The sequence below is a fragment of the Zootermopsis nevadensis genome, unplaced genomic scaffold (assembly GCF_977971745.1).
Source record: "Zootermopsis nevadensis isolate Lab colony 2312 unplaced genomic scaffold, Znev_1.0 Znev_ptg000012l, whole genome shotgun sequence".
NCBI lineage: Eukaryota > Metazoa > Arthropoda > Insecta > Blattodea > Termopsidae > Zootermopsis > Zootermopsis nevadensis.
In genome coordinates this window covers 6555180-6578457 of record NW_028259144.1, presented here as the reverse complement: position 1 = coordinate 6578457, position 23278 = coordinate 6555180, and the positions used below count along the sequence as shown (strand labels likewise).

At 37.7% G+C, this 23278-nt stretch overlaps 1 protein-coding gene across 2 annotated transcripts in view; it reads left to right on the top strand.

Annotated features, from left to right (window-relative positions):
• LOC110826786 (uncharacterized) overlaps positions 1-23278 on the top strand; it is a 230284-nt gene that overhangs the window by 188863 nt on the left and 18143 nt on the right. For both annotated transcript variants that reach the window (XM_087347784.1, XM_022057773.2), the window contains exon 5: positions 936-1084. In XM_087347784.1, the coding sequence (XP_087203910.1) occupies positions 936-1084 (149 nt within the window). The remainder of the gene's footprint in view (positions 1-935; positions 1085-23278) is intronic.

Below are 23278 nucleotides of genomic sequence, written 5' to 3'. Positions count from 1 at the left end.
TATACTCCAGTATAATAAGGACGTAATGTACGCCTCCCACAGAGAACTTTGTGGCAGGCAAATTATGCAAGGGTCTATAGTGCTACTTCATACTGGTGAATGCGGTACGTACCTTGGTGTCTGTGTCTTTCCTGCAGAACACAAAGGATTTTCTCAGACGTTTTTATTCCCTGTAGAGTAGGAGGTTGTTCACAAAGATATGTGAATTGCTTTTTATTTTTATCCGAAAAGACTGGCTTATCTGTATATTTTTTAGCCGAAATTTAGACGAACTATTTTGAATAGTCTTATTTGAGGTACTGAAAATCTCAGTGCGGTTATTACCTCGTACTTCATACCAAAGAGTTACTGGGTTTGATTCTTGGGGTTGTCATTTATGATTTATTTAACGACGTTATGAGCGTCTTAGACTGTATACGTCAAATGGTAGATTGAATGTGTAATGAACTGGGAAGGATATGCAAGGAAACGGATATCCTGACCAAGGTTATTATCGTTTCCAATATTAAGGATCAACCTCTCGACTTGTATCGATAATATAGATGTAATATTTTCATTGGACCTATCTGAAATGTTCTACTCTTTAGTTTATGCTGATAAAGAGGGATTCGTTGTTGAGCCATTATTTCCTAATGTTCTAGTTATTTCTTTTGTGGGTTCTTTTTTTTTGTGTTCATATATACGTATTTATTATTAGTTTCACTTTTAATCAGCGATAATCAGAAAGTTTAGGTTATGTACGTATTTCAATCCTCTTGAAACTGCATCCCGTCACATTAAGTGCTTATAGTGGAAGCCATTGGCCACCATACACATTTGAACGCGATACTACAAATGTTTTGAGACATTAAGGCATTGATACCTCAAATTTCATTAAACTTTGTTAAATAACCCACATTTTAAACAAACTATGACAGGGTTTTTCAATGTTTCAGAGCAAAGTGGAGGTCAGCAGACGAACAAGAAGAAAACCAGTTTCTCGCGTTTCCTAAGAGGCCTGAAGACGGGACATCGCAAGGAGAAGCACTTGGGAAGCTCCCCCAGACACACGCGGTCAAACGCCAGGGGACCGCAGACAGGCAGGGTAAGTAATGTTCATTAACAGAGTCGTACATTATTTGCGCTGGATAGGAAGCTAGGACACCCACAGAGCCTGTAAGGACGCGGTGACGAGGATAATAATTATACCTCTGCTTTGAATCGAACTTAGTTCTTCAGCCTGTACCAGTCACGGAGCTGTCCGGAATATCACTTATTTTCACTGGTTGAATGAGTATTCTTTTAGACATGTGTGAGTCAGAAGACATTAAAATGTCATCTTTATGAAGAATAGTTAATTTAATTTAGAGTTGTGATGCTAAGCTGTAGTGTTTTCGATGTGTTAAGACAAGCATTAAGCGGAATCTTAAGTGGCCTCTTTCATTTTCTTATTTAGAGTATTTTACAACTGGTCTGCCATAAATTGGCGAATGGATTTGGTTTGTGCGGAGAAATTTTGACTACAAATGTCAACACAACTTTGGTCTTATTTTCAACTTTTACGAGACTTCGAACGATTTAAGTCGTGAAAACAAATGACCTACTTGTGTGTCGCTGTGTAGGAAATGCTACTGGGTTAGATTTATCTACTCGTTTAATGTCGACCACTTGCCTGAAAGTAAATAGATGAAGTTTGACGAAGATTATTTTCGGGTTTACAGCCGAAGAAACTTGAAAAAAAGATCAGGTTTAATGGTTTTCGTCCAAAAGCTGTAGATCTGTGATCAAACAATAAACACCTCAACTTAACGCTGAAATGATTGTTTTGCTGAGTTATGGATAATATGAGATACAGACAGTGAGGTAGGAATTATGTTTTGGTTGTAATTTTTGTATTTTCACCTCTGTGCCCCAGTAAAGTAGAAATGACGTGTTACCATTTTTTTTAGAGAGTCATTATTGTTTGATTTATCGCAGCAGATGAGTTGGTGATGAATTGTAATGAGAAGTGTCGTTGCCCAAGATACCACTTGGTTAATGAACCGGTTCGTTTATGCCCGTTTGCGTGTTCTCGACAATTCTCGGATTCCATCTTGTGTAATTACGAGATATAAATTTCTCAGCACCAGTTTCTGAGGACAGGACTGCTCAGTGGACGGGCAAGAACGTACCGTACAGTCTTCTCATTATCTTTTGTGTGTGTAAAGTGGTGTCCCGCGATATTCAGACTCTACACATGAATCTCCGTCCATACTAGCCGAAGTCATAACCTCAGTGTTCCTGGCATTACAGACGCGTCAGTTGAATCGTAGATGATTAACATTTTCATCGCCTTTCCCGAACCACGCGGTCTGTTATCTTTTGGTAACACGCAACTCTTCTTACCCAGTGACGTCACTCAACTCCCCCTGCCAGAATATTTTAGGGACCTACACATTCCCACAGACATTCTTCCTGTAGATGGCAACATAAATATTCGCCGAAACGTTGAAAAATCTTTAACAATAGACGCGGTTAACCCCATAAAGCCGAGATTGTACATTATACGACTGCTATTTATATATTTATATTATATATTATTGTAGCGTTTCTTTCCGGGAAGCTTAGTTCATGATGTGATTTTGTAACCACTGTGTGAATTGAATCAATTAAACACTGGCATCCCGGGGGGGGGGAGTGCATTTCACTGCAATTGAGGACAATAATGCGCTTTGGAGATACGTTATATGCTGCAGGTTACTTCACCTTGGGTGGTTCCATGTAACCTCCTGGAATTCAGATTCCAGCGAAATTTGTAGCGGTACATGGCCCATGTGGTATTAACAGGTTTTCCGCTCCAGGTAACTCCAAGCGGGGCTAAAGACTTGACCCGTGGTCATCATTACGTATGATTCTGTGTGATTAATTCGTATGCAAGTTTCGATTCCAGTCTGCCCGTTTCAGTACCGTGAGTGTTTAAGTTTGCTACAGTCGAACTGGGTCTTCGTGTAACCTGTACTGGACTTAGTTATATTTTGTTCATACTTGTTTTAGTATAAATTTGATTCATTTAAGTTAATTTCAGAATTAATACTTATAAATTTAAGTGTAATGTTTATTTACAGTTCCAGTACCATATTTATATATTTGTATGTACCATTTCAGTGTTATTATAAGCTTGTTTAATTTTAAGTAAAAGGAAATAAATTACAGTTTATTCTTGGAAAATGCTCACTCAGGAACGTAACACTAATTTTAAAATAATGAGCCATCGATTTACGAGTTTTAGTGTTGTGCTTTATTTCACAGAAAAGCAATGAACATCGTAAATCAGTGTACAACATTATTTTCGTTTCTACTTACAATTCTCAGTAATAAACGTTCAAGAAATAACTCAGTCAAGTATCTGACCTATGTCGCTTTTGCTCCTAACTGTTATGTAGCTACTCCAAGCCTGTAGCTATTTCTCTTAGGAGCTTAAATTTGCCTTAATTTGACATAAATATTATAATTCGAAATTTAATTATTAAATTCGTAGAGGAAGTAAACTAGCTTAGTTAAAGCTGTATCTGATTAAACCTCCATCCAGTGCTGAAGTTGGTTTTCGTCTCAGGGCCCCTGACTGCCATATTTATGTGTTATGAATAGTTTATATGACTGAATACACACTTATGCCACTATTGAACCAATTTCACAACTTTTCACGTGAATCATGAGGGTATAGGAAGTAGATTCGATGCAATAACTGAAGAGTTGTAGTACCCTCGTCCAATTAAACTTGAGTTCATCACCTGGAACATGTGACCACGACTATGGCTTTGTGATATGAATCCGAAGTATGTAAACTAATTGTATTCATATATGTATCCAAGGATGAAACTGTTATCAGAACGCAGCAATTTCAGAACACACTTTTGACGTGAATATGATAATGTGCCACTGTCATCTCTGAAGATAGAGACGGTATGTTCTTCATAAACGGCCATCTACGGGTTTACGCGGGGGTCACTGCCCAGAAAATTATGTCATTTGAGTCTACATACTATATTCAGTGGATAAATTACCTTTAAATGAACACAGTGTTGGTGTTGTAGCATTGTCGTATAGTGTAATTGAATTTGTCATATTTCTAGAATATCAGTTTGCAGCGTTTTGTCGATTCGTTAGCTCAGACACCAGAATATTTTCGTTTGAAACTGTACAGATCCAATAAATAACGACCTGCTATATTGTTCTGATCGCAATAATTCATACAGTCCATGTGATGTATAAGCCTTATTTCATATCGGTCTTGACCATTGTGCTTCGTGTCGTATGCCTATATCCCCTCCCCCCCGCACTTCTGTCGTGGGATTAGATATATCTTATTCCTATATGCCCAGATGCAGCGTTTTGCACTCCCAATAAACCAGCACGCGAATTTAAAAAAAAAAATTGACGTGATTGTAACGGCCACGGCATGAAGGGGGGATCCCCCCTCCGACTTGATGTCGTTTTTCGCAGTGATGGGTGGAATAGGCAGTGGACACAAGAGATAACCGAAAAGAATAGCAGAATAACTCACTCGCCTTGCACGTAAAGGGACCTTTACGCGGCCGAACACACCGAGTGTTAAGGAAAGCAACGCTCGAGATATGTTGGCGCGTATAATAGAATAAATATCTTGGAGACAGTTGTGGATTCTGAAGTTCTGACACCAGACATTCACTTGTGAAGTGCTAAATGAGAAGTTATTCTAGTACAACGGCAGAACTGCACGAACGTTATTTATACTTCGCCATGTTTTACAGTTTAGCTCAACACGAACATTGTTCTGTGCATGTTTGTTTGGGTCGATTATGGGTTTTTGTGGCAGACATAACTGAATAGTTATTCACTACTGACAAGTCAAACAATAAATTAATTAAAATGTAATCCTTACTATGTTGTATATATTAAAAAATATGTTTATAGACGTTTATAAGTAGTTTTATACGTTCATAGAAAATTTAAATAGAAATTTATAGACTATATGTTTTATAGGCCTTTTTATAGATTTGCAAGTACTTTTTCTGTTGCTATATTCTAGTGGTACTATATTGGCTAACACGTTGACATGCTTCTAAATTATTGTACATTGTAGATATAGGGTGTATCTCAAGTGTTTCGGAGATCCTTATTGTATCCATCTTAAGGGCGAAATGATTACCCAGTGGTCCCTGCCGATGATTTATAGCAGGCGCATTTGTTTTACAAAGCAGGCTGCGACCTCGTCATTGATTTGGAAAATCAGTGTCTGTCCCCAAATGTTTTAACATATAATGTTCATACCTACTAATTAGGTAATATCCAGTCGGTAAAATATTCTTTATTTTTGTGAGGCCTGTAGATTTGTCAGCGTGTTTGTAGTTCATGATAAATAGTCCCATAACTCTGATATTTGGTATCGTATTTGACATTTATGAGATATCGATAGTTGAATGTTGGACCAGACTTCGTTATTTGAATGTTGTTAACTGTTCACTTTCTGCTTGTTGGTTTATACTAGTCTTGGAACTAGGTACCTGAAGGGTAATACGTGGAGATTTGTTGAAAAACGAAGAATAAGAAGTGGTTTAATGGTACCCAATTATACAACGGAACACTGCAGAACAGATGAGGTAAAATGCAACGTTAACCATCTCCGAGTCTTGCATTGTTAGCCAGCTAACAGAAGCTTTACGCTCCTGACGAGCGTAACGACGCCTGCCTGGCTGTAGCTGGCTAACGATACACTTTACGTAATCGGTTCTGCTATGTTCAGTTTATCATGGAGCACCACTGAACCACAGGAAACAAAACTTTTTTTATTTTTCGGTTTTGTTTGTGTTAGCCGGGGTAACACGGTTAAGATGAACGCTTCGCTTTGCTGAAGACTCTATTTAAACTTCGCATCATTTTTATAAACTGGTCCTGAACGATTAGCTTGATTAAATGCTCGCATTAGAAACTCATAAGCTATGTAACTTGGAGCGTTTTAGCGCTATGGTGATCTTGATGCAGTTCACTCCATTTCTGCCGCCCGGGTGCACAACATTTACAACGGACGGATGAAACATTGATGTGGTAGCAGTGTCATTACTTACAGTACAGTCTGTTCATATATGGACTCGACCACTTCAAGCCTTTTAATGTTTATAAATGGTGTCTCCGACACCAATTTGATCTGCTTTTGTTCTGCAGAAATTATTATAATCTTGTGTGATTGTTGTAGCAGCTCTGTGTTTATGTGTAATTGCGTTATTTACTATAATATCTAGTTATTTTTATTTATTTATTTAGTGTTCTGTCTGACGACAGGTCCATATGAACAGGATCCTTCCATCCTTTCCTCGGACTGGGACCTGTTCATATACGTTCTTGGCAGATGATCCAGAAGTGGTTTGCCATTGCCTTCTTCTGTGTGTGAATGGAGTAATTGTTGGGATGCCACGGAGAAACCGGGGAAGCCCCCGGAGGAAAACTCCGTGTTGCCTAGACCACGGCCTTACCCAACACAAGTTATAAATTCGGGCACCACCGGGAATCGAACCCGAGACACCAGGATTACAAGGCCAGCGTTCTAACCGCTAGGTTTCGTTAAGTTACATTACCGTACATTAGGTTACGTTGTGTTAGGATAATTCCATCTCACAATAATCTTACAACTCAAGCAGTTAAGGTAACCTAACCTAACATCAACCTAACCTAACCTAACCTAACCTACCCTACCCTACCCTACCCTACCCTACCCTACCCTACCCTACCCTATCCTATCCTATCCTATCATAACGTAACTTGGCGATTGGCAAAGTGAAGTTTTTGTAGACACATTGTACTTACTGTGTACACTGTACTGGATTTTATTTCGTATTTAATCGCGTCTGCATTTCAGACTTAACATGTTATACGTGTATCCGATTAGATTGAAATGCCACTCAGAGGACTGAATTATCCTTATGGGCTGTTTGCGAATTGATAACGGAGTGTCGCTGTGAACCAATGGTAGTACCACTGACGTGTATGCTCTGGTTTGTAGCATGTCCGGTTGTGGTAGGAGTGTATAGCCGTTGATCCCCTGAATAAGTGATTCCTCCTTGTCACAAGTCAATACTACACACTTAATTGGTCTCGCTAATTTATCAAATATGTTTTCCTTCTGTTGATGAGTAGAATGTTGTTTGTTTATGCCCTGACGTGCTGTTGAATGGAACTGATGGGCAGGTGAAACCGTGAATTATGTAGCATATTCAGTGCTGAACAGCCCTCATCAGTTTGGGACGAATAATTGATTTTAAAAAACACGCAAATTGGCCTGGCTGTTTTGAAAAGTACACGAAGTCATTTTTGTTAAAAGGGAACGAATCTATGTTTGAAAAGTTTCGGTATATTTATTATTATTCCTTATTAATTTTTTCAACGCCAAAATAAATTTCCATTGCATCATGTTCGTGTGCCCACAAGGCAAATTAGAGCATTTTCTAATTTCATGGTGAACAGTGCATGAAGACATAGGCCTTCTGTTAGGTGCGTCATTTCTGCAAATGACACAGATTTTTTTTGGACATTTTTGGCAAAAAACGTTGTCTTCTTTGACGACATTTTCTCGATACGACAGTGTAAAGATCGATTGTATGTATTAATTTTGTTTTATGTTCTTTGTGTCGATTTTATCTTCTTCTGCTGATCCTTCAGTTGACTCCTGTAGCTGTTGAGTTGGCACGTTAAAGTAAAAAAATGGATTTCTCGGGTCACCTCCGTCTAGTTTCGCAGTGATGATAAAAAAATTTAGCTATACCTCTACACCACTATACTTCTTCATGGCGTGGTACTTAACAACTGCCAGTGACAATTTTACATTTCTTCACTCTCGATTTAGAAAGTAAATTTATTTTGAGGCGCTCCAGATAGGTAAAAATAAAATTTGTAATTGTTTTGATTTTCCAGTTTAAGATTTAAGGCATGTTTCAGTAAGGAAAACACGTGTGTGATAGTTGAGAAGTTGTACATAAAAATTTCTTCAGAAAACATTAATGAAAGAGAGCACTTGCTAGACCTAGACGTTGATGTGAGGATAATGTGATGAGTCCGAAAGAAATCGGATGTTAGGCTGGGGTCTGCATTTGTTTTTGAGCAGCGACAAGGTCTTTTGAAAACGGTGTTGAAAATTTTCTTTTGGGGTTTTGGCGCCACGTAGACTCGTCGATAAATGCCAGTGTCTCGGGGAAAATTACTGGCTTTATCTTCAGGGTTAAAGTACATCATTATCGCCACTGTGAAAATATCAAATCTCACTGTGATGAAAGTTCGGATTCCGTAAAATATAGGGAATTTATTGTTAAACTGATCGACCATGGGCTCTCAGGAGAGAGTATTTTCTATTGAGTAAGTTGGTAAAGTATCTTCCTGTATGTTAGGACAGCGTATAATTGGCTGGTTCCAAACAATTAAATAATCAGAGATGAAATATCGATTATAAAGCGATATATATATTAGCTGTCCAGTATCAGCCATTGTTTCCTATTTAATTAATGCCCTTTGGGATAACTTTTAAAGTAGTGATTTAAAATGTGCCAAGTAGTTCATAATTCATCACCAACAGTATCACGCCGCCTATCTGATTAATATGATTACAAAATGGCCGGTCGTTCGTTTAAAAATCATAAAAGGTTGTCACTCTTTCAGTTTAGCCCCTCCCCCCTCGGTGCATTGTCATTGGTGGTTTGTGTTATGATCAATGCGTATTATATTACTGTGTATGTCTGGGGTGTATGGTTCGATATTGGAAATACGTGAATATTGCAAAATTGGAAGGTGATTACTCACTTTAAACAAAATTTACTACCATGAGTGTTTGGGGTACAAAATGGGATAACTGTTTCAGGAGAGACGCCATAGCGGTTGTGATTGGTGTAGCAATTTACAACGTACTGTGTATACTTAGTTCTCTGGCCCATCTGGAATTTGAAGTTTTCAGGAAGGTAAAGATGTTTGTTTTTGTCTTCACTGTTCCTAGTTGCCCTCGGCACGATTTTCAACGCATTGTGCTCGGTCGAACTCGGCCCCTTTTAGGGCCCTTGGAATATTCTACACTTTCGTAACTCCTCAGCCACCATTTTCAATATTCAATCCCGACTCACATGAACTCTGAAAATAGAGTCGGTATGTTCCTCCGAAACGGTGACCACATACAGTAACACAGTGCGTCACAAGACAGGAGACCACAATCGATAATGATGTGTTTCCGTACGTTATCTGAGCTTTTTTAAAAGTTAGTATAGGAACTTTGTCACGAAGAGGGAATTAATGTTTAACATTTATGTGCCCGGCTGGATGTGGGTTTGCGTTCTGTTATGCAAACCACTTCGCATTCCCTCTAAAATTATTCATGCTGCAATAATTTACACTGTTTGTCGAGTGTCAGTCAAGAATATTTTAATACAGTAACACTCGCGACTCTGAACAAATGTAGAATTCCGTCCAACGTAGTGTTGAACGAAACAAAATCTTCATAATTTGTCGTCAGATATTTCACCCGAGTGATGAAGTAGAGGGATCTGAGCATTTTAGGAACTTAGAGCTTAGGTTTATAATCTCTTTACTTATCAGGTAATAAGTAATGATATAATAAAATAGTTTATTAATAAACAGTAATAGGGCTTGCGGGCAACTGTCCTTTTATTTAAAAATTAAATTAAATTAGTAATCGGACCAGTGTCGGTAGGTTTCCATTTTTACCAATAAATAAACTAACGAACTTCAACGTGTGACAGTAATAACTACAAAGTATTACATGTACAAAAGGAAATTAGGTCGTGGAAGTTGTTAGCCACGATTAGGAGACTTTGCTAAAGGTAAGACATGAAATCCCTTAACAGCGTTACTATGACAACGGTTGTAATAATTTATGCTTAAAACTCACAGTTATAAACGGTATGTCTGTTTTACGAAATACGTAATATTTTTTCTCACAGTTTGTAGTTAATAATATTAATCATATGTGAAGTGAAAAACAAAATGGAGAAAGTAAAATTTATACAGAATTTTGTTTGAAATTCTTGTGAAAAGAGGCACATGGAATCATCGGGGGATAATACTAAAATGGTTATGAATAGTTGAGTAACGAAATTTATATTTCTGGAGAGTCGTAATCTACACATGAAACTCTACAGCATGAAGTTGATTGGTGAATTGATTGGAATGAAGATTTGTCTGTTGCTGTGAATATAATTAAGAATGTATCGGTTAACATGTTGATTTATTTTTGTAACCTACTGTACTGTATTCCCCCATATGAGCAGTGTAGTGCAAAAACTATTGTGCATGCTCTTGAAATTGCTGCGATATACAGGCCCCCCCCAAAAAAATATATACACATATTAAGGAATATTAAACCTTGTATGTGTATATATTTTTGTAGCAGTCTGTATTTAGAGAGCCGAAGCTATGATTTGTCATGAAATGGCAAAGTTACAATTTTTGAAAACGGTAATATGTAAGAAAGAACTGTAAAAAAATATATAAACGTATGGTAAATCGTGGGAGGATGCAGTAAGAGGGGGTGAAGATGGTTAGGAAAGGACCATCAAGGAACGGGAAAATTACAGAAAATGCATTACGTTTAAGTGGCATAAGTGTGGTTTTGAAGTTGCTCAACTACCAGAGGCGATGAATGTATGTGGAGTTGAAATTAGTTACCCCCACCCCACATACGCAACTCTCCTTTTTTTTAAAACTTCCCCTTATTCCCCTCCCACCGTTACTTTTGCACCCTCCAATCCATAAATTACCGTGTGTTGGTGTAAATTACACATAGTTAGGGAACTGTGTTTCTGTACGCAAGAACGGATTATATCCAGGGACGACAAGATTAATACTGTTTATTTTTCTTGCGTCAAAATCGTACGCTTCCTGGCGAACTGCTGACTGGGATGCTACAGAAACGGGTCTTTACGTTGACGCAGTGCAGACATCACAGGATAGAAACGTATCGTCTTATTGCCTTAGGAAGAAACTGAAATCTTCGTTAGGAAATCACAGCTGTTATTTTTTTTTCTGTGTTCAAATGGGCGGGAATAGAATACGAGGAGTGGTGGTTGGAGAGGAAGATACTAAAAGGATAAATTGAAGGACAGAGGGGGTAAGGGTGAAGATACGAAAGAATTCACATTTGTTTAATTTCAATCGGCTTTTAACTCTGTTTGATATATTTAAAATCAAATTGTCGATACAATATTTTTGTGTTTTTAATGTCGAGTCGGAGAAAATGGAACTGTTCTGTAAATAATAATTGCATTATTTAATTTCTGACATTAACAGCAGGTCGCTTCAGGAATATGTTCAGCAGGGATTTCTGTTTTAAATCTTGAATCTGACACTAGAATAGAAAGTAACATATCGATTTATTTCTAGCCAACTTTTCCTCCCACAAATACAATTAGCGATGTAGTGCAAGTTTCTTGTAAAACTGATAAATTATAATTATCCGATGTATTACCAAAATCATGTTTTCGTAGTATTTTAATTTCAAAGTTTCTCGTTTATAAGCGAATAATAATTTAATTATTTTTAATCATCTCTGGAACTTCCTCGGAGAATTAATATTGTATTGTAGACATGTTTTGAGGTTTTAAAGTTGAAACATCTGTCTTATATGTCGTATGAATCTTGTGTTCTGCAAATAGCAGTAAGTTTTGAACCTTTTTTATAATACGAGGCATTTGATACATGCTAGTAGCATGGTCCATAGCCACGGTGGTCTAGCGGTTAGAACGCTGGCCTTGTAATCCTGGGGGTCTCGGGTTCGATTCCCGGCGGTGCCCGAATTTATAACTTGTGTTGGGCAAGGCCGTCTTCTAGGCAACACGGAGTTTTCCTCCGGGGGCTTCCCTGGTTTCTCCGTGGCATCCCAACAATTACTCCATTCACACACAGAAGAAGGCAATGGCAAACCACTTCTGGATCATCTGCCTAAAAAACATATATGAACAAGTCCCAGTCCGAGAAAAGGATGGAAGGATCCTGTTCATATGGACCTGTCGTCAGACAGAACACTAAAAAAATAAATAATAAATAGTAGCATGGTGTTTGGATTTCACGTACTATAATTCTTTGCGGTTGATATTTGTACCTACGAAACGCGTATCATAATCGTGTTCCACATTTCCGAATGTCTGTGGTAGGCCTAGTTTGATATGCTAGACATTTCGGGGGTTGTTCCTACTGTCATCTTCAGATGCGATTATATTGTTCTGGAAAGTTGCGTGTGACTGTCGGCCAAATGCTGTTTCTCGGAGGACAGAGCTAACTTCTGATTAGAGGGGCCACGTCTCAAGAATAGGATGTAGAAATGTGTTGGTCGATACCAGTTTTGAGACAGTATCTTTGTAGAGCGGATAGACCTGCAGAAATTTTTAAATAAATTGACTAGTACAATACCTCTTGGTCGATAAGTTTAATGAGAGGTCCAGGTGGGGGGGGGGGGGGGGGGGGGAGAGATCATTTATAGAGTATCATAGTTTTTATGGTCCCGTTTAGAAGCTGGATGATTATAGCGCTTCTGCCGAATTTCGTTTTACCATTACCATAATTGTTATTGAAATTCACCGAGGAATGATATATTTTGTATCTTCCTTCTTTCTTTCAACCATTTCGGTCATTTATTCCGTTTATTAATTTCTTTATTTTTTATGCCTGTCCCATCCCTTTCATCCGTCCACGATACGTTCTACGTTACAGAACAGTAATGAAAAATAACTTCAGAAAAATATCAGACGTACTGCGTTTTTCTATAGGTTGCAATAAATCGAATTTCTGAGTAAGTGATAATTCCCTCTGTTACTGTCAGATGTCAGTGTGCCTTTATCTCTGAAGTAACCATCGCCATGAACATTTAAACATTTTTTAAATCCATTTTGTGACGTTACGTATCTAAAAAGAGAAAGTTTTATTTAATTTCGTTATCTCTTGGTGTCAATACGTATTTGTCATCCTCTGTCATGCATGAACTTCGGCAAGAATGTTAGATATTGCAAGATAAGACACACAATGAAAATGAGAGTGAGTTACGAGGGTTTTATTTTTGTGATGACGCAGCAGCGTCAGGACTTTGGTTCGTCTTGAAATGAAATTGAAGTTCGATCGCTTTTGAGGACACTTGTCCTAACCTCCCACGCTCCGTTTCTTCACAGACTTCTCTTATCCTACTTCATTCTTTCGGCTTCGTCTTTTCTTTGTAGAGACCCTTCGTATTTATCAGCTCCGATGTTGCACAGGGCACGTGGAATACAAACGATCCTGGACTGCCCTAGAACCAGTAAACATTGGCGCTAGTTCTAATATAAGACGGCCGGCCATCTTCGGACTCACCGCCTTGAAAACTCGAAACCGTACTGAGTTCTAATAGGTTTTTATTTCGTCTCTGTGATCAGTAGAGGTCGCTGTAGTTTGAGGAAACATCTGAAGGCTGGTCTTTAGCATTGCTATTCCATATTGTAACGACGACTACCACCGTTTATTACACATAGCTGTCATCACTTACAATGACCGTTGATGATTCCTTAGACCATACGCAGAATTTCTTTTTCCATTGCGGTCTGCATTGAGGCTTCTGTATAATTCGACAGCAGTTCATAATGGCGGCGGAGTCTAAATTGGGGGCTAGTACATCTGTACCCAGGTGACCTCAGGAAATGAACGAGTAGACATTTCCCTAATACAGTATTTATTTACGCACGTACGTGGGGGAATGTGCGGTGCCTTTGAATTTTGTATTTGAAGCTGTGCTGTACAACCCATTGAAGTCTCTTAAGCCTGTCTTATTTCAAGCGATTGGTATGAAAATACGGCCCAACTGCAATGCCTACTGTGCATTAACCGACTAAGAGCCAATTGCGGGTTTGATTGTGTACACAGACTTTGTAATAGCATTGTTAACAGTGAGTACAGTCTTGTTCAGAAATGAAGGTGTTGAATAAGGCATAGAATTTAAAAAAAGTAGAGAACTATTACAGTCAGTGGTTTACATGGGTTTGCATTACGAAATTTTACTCATACGAACTTTTATAATGAAGTTTGTCTCGTCTTCGGAACGTGAACTCGCTCTCCGAAAGCTTCTAAACAAAGTCGAACACGTTTCTAGAGACAGTTCGTGAACCGAGTCGCCATTTTATACAAGCGTAATATTATAATTGAAGGTTACGTTCACTGGACGATCGAATAATTACCAAAATATTGTAAATCAACGATTTAATTCCTGAATCAGCCAAACTGGTAGAGTGTAATAACAAAATTATTTAAAAAACACAGCGCAATCTTTTACAAAATGCACACCAAAACAAAGCGTGAAGCGAACTGGCCCTGTATTTACCCTGGATTCATTGATTGAGTGGGCGACTTCGCGTCTTTTCCGATTCATTAGCTCGTGAGCGAAGTGTTTACCTTGTTTCGTTGAATTTCGTTCGGGGACGAAGGAGAATACATTCTGTATCGAGGATGCTGTTTTATGCGCCCTTATCCCGACGGGCTGCACATGGTACACAGTACATAGCAAGCGGCAACTCATCTTGTATTATATATGCTCACTATAAATTACTAGAGCTAGCAGTGTCAGGAAAGTGTGGTGTTGGAAAATGGCTTTTAATTTGCATACAGTAACTGCGTGCCTTACAAGAAGGCAGGCCATTTTCTGGGGTGGTATTCTACTAGAAGGAAGGCCTTTATCTTCCATTCTAGCGGGCTTTTGGTTGGCTGTAGGTGTATAAAATTACCCTTTATTGTATAAGCGACTTTCTTGGCGTCAGTTATATGACCTTCTTCATTTATTAGATCTTGATTTAACGACTATGTATCAAGTGCGTTATGACGTAAAATGGGAATAATTAGCAAGGGTAAAATCGAAAATCTGAGATAAAAACATATTTCAGTGTCACTTTCTTCACTCTGAATCATACTTGAAGTTACTCGGGATTTTATCCACAGGGAGAAGTCGCTGTTTGGCCGTTTGGGCTATGGCGCAGCGTACTTCGAACTAACATTTGTCATTTTTCACTATACAGTGTCCAACATCACTGAAGTGTAACGTTTTTTTACTGTGGTTACACGTAATAGTAGGGTACATATTTTATTATTAGTGATGTGGATTAATATTCCGAGACTGTTATGAGAAATTTTTCAATAATTCACGTTCGTATTCACAGTGACCGCTCGGTCAGACACGTAAGATTTTGCTGATCGAACACTGGGATTGTGGTATTGAATCCCACTCCAGACAGTGATGTATGTTCACTTCTACCCATTTTAGTGATCTTCGGTGTAGACAGAGGCCTTGCGAAGGGTTGAACACTCGCCCAAAGATTCATTCTAAATTTCGTAAAATGTTTTTAAAATCTGGCAGAAATTTGTGCAGGAAAATGCTTAGATTGGGCTGCAACGACGAATATGAAGTTTTAGTAATTTAATTTTATTCCTTTAATTGATTGCCCAGATGAAAGCCAATTAAAGTGTTTATAAAAAGAAGAGAAACGCGTAGCGTTTGATGATAAGCTCTTCGGGCTTCGTACGTATTTGTACACATTTATCACAATCAGTTTCGTTAACCTTGTTTTATTATTTCCTTCGTTAACAAAGTTTGTATTCAGTTTCTAGACATTAATTTCGCAAAAGATACTACCAAGATTCATGTACGCCTTATAGGGAAGGTTTCTTGAAGAATGTTTCTTAAACTCCCCTGGAGTTCCAATTAGGACTGCAGATTCCTCGAGAAGTAAAACTTGTAATTTTGCCTATCTTACGGAAGTAAGAGACGAGTTGTGATTGAAGTGAGTGTTTTGTTAAAGACCTTATCTGCTAGTTATGCCCTTGAAGGCACAGTGTCTCGTGGATAACTGAAGTCGTGTCGTCTAATTACGAAGATATAATAGCTTCATTAACAAGCCTTATTAAAAAAGTTTTGAAATCAAAGCCTTTATATAACACTGTGCCCAGCGCTCTTTTTGTTGAAATATTCTCATTTCAACAGAATATTAGTCGGCGCTGGCTTCGTGTAGTCTGCCTTGTGGAAGCTGCTAATAACTTTTTGTATTTGAATGATTTTGTAGGCTACACGTTCTAACAAAATTTATCTCGCGACACCTTTTATTTTATAAGGAGGAGAACTCGCATATTCATTAAAAAAAATTGTTCGACTTTGTCCATTATGATACGTGATAGTTCATTAAGTCAGTAAGTGATGACCGGAGTTTGATTCCATCTTTGTCCATGGGTTCTTTTCCTCCGTCATCGCATTTAGCCCGGTTCTGTAGGACATTCAGCCTATCCAATGAAGTATTTATATACTTTTATGTATTATTTAATGTCGCTGTCATTAGCTCTTTGAATTACGCGTGTCTTTTAAGAAGGTGCAAATCAGCTGGGGCTTGTAGGCGTGGTAAAGACTACAAATTATTAAGTTTCTTTTATAATTGTCATCATCTCTCTTACGTTTTCCCTCTCATTGTAAAGTAAAGTTTATGTCAGAACCCATATTAGTTATGCTGCTTCTAACATTTAAGTCATGATTTTAAAAATCACTAAAATAGAAAAGTCTTTCATTTTCCCTGTATCACGCGATGTATTTTTTTAAAAAAAAACGATATTGAATAGAGCCAAACATCCGTACCTGGCTAAATATTGTCCATACGTCTCGTTTGAATTACGCAGTGTTATTATTGCAAGCATCAGTTTTGCTATAATTTCTGTGATATATATATATAACGTGTTTATTTTACTTTAACTGTAAACAAACAGATCATGAAATGTCAGCCAATCTTTCTATGTAGCCCAATATGAACAGATCGGGTAGTTTGAAATGTTATATGCGAAGGCTTAAGTCTTATTATGAACTTAACATTTTCATCGATGGGTAGATAGATCACTGTTTCAACTCCATTCTGAACGTTTTACCTCTTAACATATAAACTAAATGAAATCCAAACCAGCACAGTCTCACTAGAAGGGTTTATACTTTCTCACTCGGAAAACGATTTCCCTACTTTTATGTTATCCAAACATATTATCGTATTCACGGACCTCCTGTTTGCATTGGACTTCTTCTGAATCAGTTGAATGCAGTCTCTACTGTCTCATTTTATTTATCTAAGATTCACAAATAAAGTCTTAAGTAATAAAATTGTAGTGCTTTTCCTACCCTGACGTGTCCGTGCTCAGAATGGGTCAGAAATCTTAACCAAACAACCATTATCCATGGAAGTTAATTGCTTTTATTCGAACTGAATAATTCTTAATCGTCTTCACAAAATTCTGCCAATGAACTGTTTCATACTCCAGTCGAATTCATTCTCCATCTTAATATTATATTTTTATCGGATACGCAAATATAATATTGCTTCTAAAGTGTAAATAAAATGCACTGGTGTTTTTGCCTTTATATATGTTAGATTATGGCTCAATAATTACAGCTCTGTTCTGCTCCAAGGGTATCGATTAGTGAAGGGAGGTACAGACGCATTTGTTTTACTTCAAGTGGTTTAGACTTGAGTCCATAACCTTAACATTTCACTGGTATCATTTGAAGCCCCGTGCTATGACGTGACTATTCTGACGTAGCAGTTGGACGGGTTGTCGAAGTTTGAAATTCCAGGCGGTAGGACACTTTCATTTTTCGATTATGTCGGTGATGTGAATGATCCAGGCGACTGTGAAAAAGTTTTGTAAAAGATGTTTTTGAATAAACAGACGCTGCGGTTACGATAGTAACTGGCAGTGTGATGAAAGAATTCTGGAATATTGCACCTTGTAGTCTCGTAGAATTTGACTAACTTTTTAAAGGTATGTACTACCTTCATTATAGCCATGATGATGGAGGCAGTACGCACCGCCGAAGCGTCTGTCAGCTGCTAGATTTTACACGGTGCAGTGTCCCAGAAGGCTGTCATCTGCAAATAAATATGGTTTCATAACATTACAGCCAAAGTTAAAGGCTGTAATAAGTTTCTTTGGTCTAAGTTTGAATATTTGTACTGAAATATCAGGGAAAGGACAAAGTTAACTCAGAACGCGAACATAAAAATGGTTTGAATAAACCGCCGTGTACCATCGTTAAATAAATGTGTACTGCTACATACAGCATTTGTGATCTATGTAAATTAAGTTTCAAATCATGTAACAACGTAACATATTTATAAATAATTACGTTCAACCGTCTACACAGCAATTAAATTGGTATTATATCTGTTTATCCAATAATTACAGCGACATTTTTGGACAATATATCATATTCTGGCTTCTGTACTGTTTAATACAAATATTAGTGCATAATTAATAATTGATATTTATGTTGCATATACAATGGATTTTTATAATTTTATTTAATTGTTGTGATTAATATAATCCCAGTAGGGATCGGCTTGTCATTACATGAATTGATTGAAGTGTACAGATTGTTAGATAAATTAAATTATATTGTAATTAAAGTGTTTAAGATTAGGGAAAATGTAATCAAGTACAAACGAGTTGGATGGAAGTTGCAATGCCAGTTTTAATATTAAAAGTATTCTTTGTTGGAATTTTGTAGTTGAACTGAGTTAGGTTGTTGACACTCCGTTTCTATGCTACTTTCCTTGTTATAGATTACCGTTTTATGACATATGCTTCACCCGATCACACAAGATGGTGTTTTAAGACATAATATAGTGAACACATTACAGATGTTCGACGCAGCAAAGATTCGGAAGACTTTGTTCCAAATCGCAGGAAATTGAACGTTTTTGAATAAATATGTTTATGTACAGTAAATAACAGATCAGATACTTTGCGAACAATACTTGGAAAGAAAGCGTTTTGGTCGTGCTTATTGATGCGGGTTGAGGAAAACCACGAAAAAATCAGGACGAAAGTTCAACGTAGACTTCGTAACTGTGAACCAGGACTGCCAATGTTATGAGGGAAAATTGAGTAACGTCTTGAAAATTCACCTCAAACTATTTCTCTTTGAAGGTAACATACGCAGATGTAACAGAACAGACAGCAGTTCTTCTGCTGTGGTTGACGTAAACCGACTAAACAAGCTGATTTATTTTGTAATGATACCACAGGAAATTAATTCCTCTTTGTAGTTTCCAAGAACGTGCATTTAGATTTTGACATCCAATTTAATGGAACGCCTACGTATGTTATACTACTGTAATTCGGTCTACAAGAGTCTGTTTTTAGCAGATAAATTAATTCGCAAACAAATATTACAGTGTTTCGTTCTGTAATAAACGGGAGATGAAATATGTTAAATTTAAGGAGGCGTATATTTTTATTACTGAGTGTAGTAAATGTAGTGCAGATGTTATCTCAGGACTGGTTTCAATTAAAGCTGACTTTGGTTAATTAAGTTGTGGAGCGATGCCGCGTGTAAGTAATATGAAGTCAGAAGGATGGCGAAAGGAAGTTGGGAGTGTAAGAGATCCAGTGTGGACATGACAGGTGAAGAACAATGCTCGAGACGAAGTGTGTAAGGTCATATAATGGAAAATGGACTAAGAAGACCGAGAAAGGAAAGGACAGGACAGGGCGTAACAGGATTTTTAAAATGTGTAGCTTGATAAGTTTTATGCATATTTTAAACGAGGGTCCTTGTTAATTAAGCTATTAACAACCAAATTCTCACCCCTGGAAGTGAATTAAAAATTTGCGTCTCTCTGAGTGTACTTCTTCAACTTTAGATTGGAAGAAGGAGCTATGTCGTCATGACCTAGTGATGCAGAGGTTTACGTCAGATGTATCAGACGTCTAAAATAAAATAAAAAATACTTTACAATAGTTTTCTCTTTTAATGCAAAAGAAATTTATTAAATCATGCATATTTACTCATGCAAGGTTTTACTTGTGTGTCTGCTCCTGTCTTTCGTAGTGCCGAACGTTCGTATTTTTTAAATTCTCTACGACTAACTCGGTGATTATAATGACTAGGCTTCGAGCTGGACGACCGGTGTTCGATTCCCAGCAGGGACAGATGTTTATTTTTTCCCCTCGAATCCAGACCGGCTCCGAGGTCCTACCTTGCTGCGAACTTCTGAAGTGAAAATGACATTGACGCCTTTTTGTGTGAGAATTATAGCAGTTTAAATAAATTTTATATGAGAGATCATTATAGTGTATTAATTTTGAAAGGAACATGAAAGGTTTAAATCCATTTTATATCATCTCGTTAAAGTCTCTATAAATAGAAATGTTACGTGTGCTTTTGGTCAGTCCCATATTTTCGTAAGATTTGCTGTCCTTCGAGGAAGTTGGCAAATAAATTGGTGGTAAGTTAACTAAGATAAAATCCTTAAGGACGCTGTAAATATGCCTTTTATTTTATATGTGTCTTATACACAATGAATACAGCGTGGTACTGTAAGAACGTATAAATTGATGAAGGTAGCGGGAACATTAAGCCCCACGCCTACAGCCTGCATCTATGTTGTTAATATCTGCAGAAACTATTTACTCGTACACAAAAGTAAAATTTTAGGGTTATTTTAATCCTTGGTCATAATAAAACGCATTGGATTTAATTACCACTATGCAGGTAACTACTGTGCCACACATTATCACAGTTTTATCCGCGATATTGTTCATTTTTATTTTTCTGCTGAAAAGGAACGCCTTCCTGAAATTAAAGGAGTAGTAAGGTGTTCCAGTAACGTAATGAAATTGGTCTATTCTACCATTTTCACCTTTTAATGGTGCACATATTGGTGTTAACTAAAGGGGTATGTGTAACCGTAACATTGTTTTATACCAGCGTAAAGTTACATGCTTCTAGATGGTTTTCATAGTTCGAGGGATGAAGTTCCGTCAACAGGACGCCCCTGTAAATCGAAACTTTTAACTGGCTATGGCGTTCTAAGTTTTTGTCATTCGTCATACGAACAGAAAATCCAACTTTCTTAAGGGCAATTCCTTATCATATTTCCCAGGGCATAAATTTGACTACGTATATATGGTTCATTGGAAGGTACAGCCCATAATACATGTAGCATGCAGTATCACTTTGTCTTCGCCATCTTAATAGAGTAATCGGCTTTAATATTTGGAATATTCCGTGAATACTTTTGCAGGCAAAAAGTGAAGATCTTACTTATACCGCTTTTGCTTTGAGAAAGTCAAATGAACTGGTGGGGTTAAAGGTGTGGGAGGGCTGTCTTGGATAAATCTTAGTAGCAGGAGCTAAGTAAAACACGAGATCGTCTACTGCTTACGGTCTGCTGACTTAAGTTGTGGAATTAGCTCCTTATGGTCCGTCGGAACGTCTTGTAAGCCGTCCCGTCGTGTTGTGTCTCAACCCTGCTTAATGCCAATAACATTGGGGACGTCGACTCAGGTTTACGCATATTTTACAAGTGCATTCTTTACGCTGTGACGTACCTCCTTTGTTGTATGACCAAATTCTCTGATTTAAAAACTAATCAGCTGATGCCACGTTATTTAGTCAGTTTGTGTACAATTTAAGGTTTCTACGGCTGTGATACGTTGGGTTGTAGTCTTCTGAATTTTGACGCCATGTAGTATTATCCTAACCGACATTCCGGTAAACTTTTTGCCTCCTAACTGAAGATGGGTGCAGCAGGTTCCTACGAAGCATTTTTAACCACGTACAAGACGATGGTGTCCGAATTCAGAACACTTGCCATAACGCAAATTAGTGTTCCGTATTTTCTTAAATTTTGATCAAATCGATATTTGTGTCTATTTAAATTTTTAGAATATAATGACGTGTATATTTTAAACGAAATTTTATACGAATTAACTCCATGGTACAGAGAAGATTTGGAGAAACTATTATTCGTTTAGTTGGTTAAAACAGTTTGATATTTATGAAATCATACGGTCCATTACCGTGCTCACAAAAGCCAACTGGCTGACCCTGTCCCGAGGCGGATGAATCCGTCCCGCATGTAAACACGCTATTTCTTAAAGACCAATTCTCATATTAACATATCTTTCGGTTTATCTACGCATAGGTCTCTTTTCTTTCCAGAAGACAATCTTCTCATACTCGTGGAATCTGACAAAATGTCTTTCTTCAAAGGAATAAAAAATTGTTGTTAAAATATAACGTTCTAAAGAGGTAAAATTAGTTTTTGTCCCTATGATGTGCGTACAGATTTTGAAACTCCTTGCTAATAGCATTGACTACTGAAGAGAGAGCACGAACAGAAAATTAGATGAACGTTGGGGGGAGGAGACGCAGATGTCTCATTGGGTAAATCCAAGATCTAGGCGAGAGACAGTCGTAAAGAACTTGACTGAGCGACTGGCGCACTTAAAACGAGAGTTTTAAGTGCTGCCTCTACGGGCGAACCTACGAAACAGAATAAACGATTACCCATTTAAATTGAGTAAAGACTTCTTGTTGATAACTTAGAACTTGTCACCACAAAAACATCGGTATTCCTCTATAATTACAGTGTTTTGTTAGACAATGCTGAGTTAACTTTGTTAATTGCTTACTGACAGACGTTTGAACGCTGATAACAAACCCATTACCTTAATAGTTCGAGTATTATTAAACCTTCTAGCCTATACGCAGTATACTGGCGTCTGTTAGTGCATCCACCATAATTGGAAGGTTAGAAATAGCTTGTTTTGGAAATGTCTCAACTTCCGAATATCATCGTGTTACATCCCACTTTTGTTTTCGAAGATTGCTGTTTTCTGGGTTGTAGCGCCATGTAGTCTGGTAGAAGTTTACCAACGTTTCAGAGGTCCTTGCCGCCGCCATCATCAGGGTGCTACAACCCAGAAGACAGCCATCTTCGGACTCACCGCCGTGGAAACTTCAGATTCCTTTGATTTGTATAAAAGTACAATACGTTCCAAAAGTCACGCATCCTGAAGATTAAAGATAAATATTTGAATGCACTTTTAAACCAAAATCTGTGTTTGTTTGTTTTTTTGGAATTTTTGCTGAAAAGACTGGAACGTAATGGAAAAAGTTCTTTCTCATCTCTAAAACAAGTTATATTTTCATGAACTACAAAAAAAAGAATTTATGGTTGCTTATTTTAGTGGTACTGCAGTAAGAAACAGTAGAAATGCAATTAAAACTTTAGCGTTTGTAGTTGGTGAACCTGCGTATCAGTCTCCGTCCTTAAGGGACCAAAAGTCGTGCAGGTTTTTGGAGAGCGAAATGTGTGACCTTGAACTTTTTAGTCACTTCCGCTGACGGTCGTCTCTGTCAAACATTCGCACGACAGTGTTCTAACACCATCCAAAAATATGAAACAAAAGACTGAGCACTCTCATTTGCTTTCTTCAGCTTGAAAAAATGAAGAACTGAAAGTTGGTT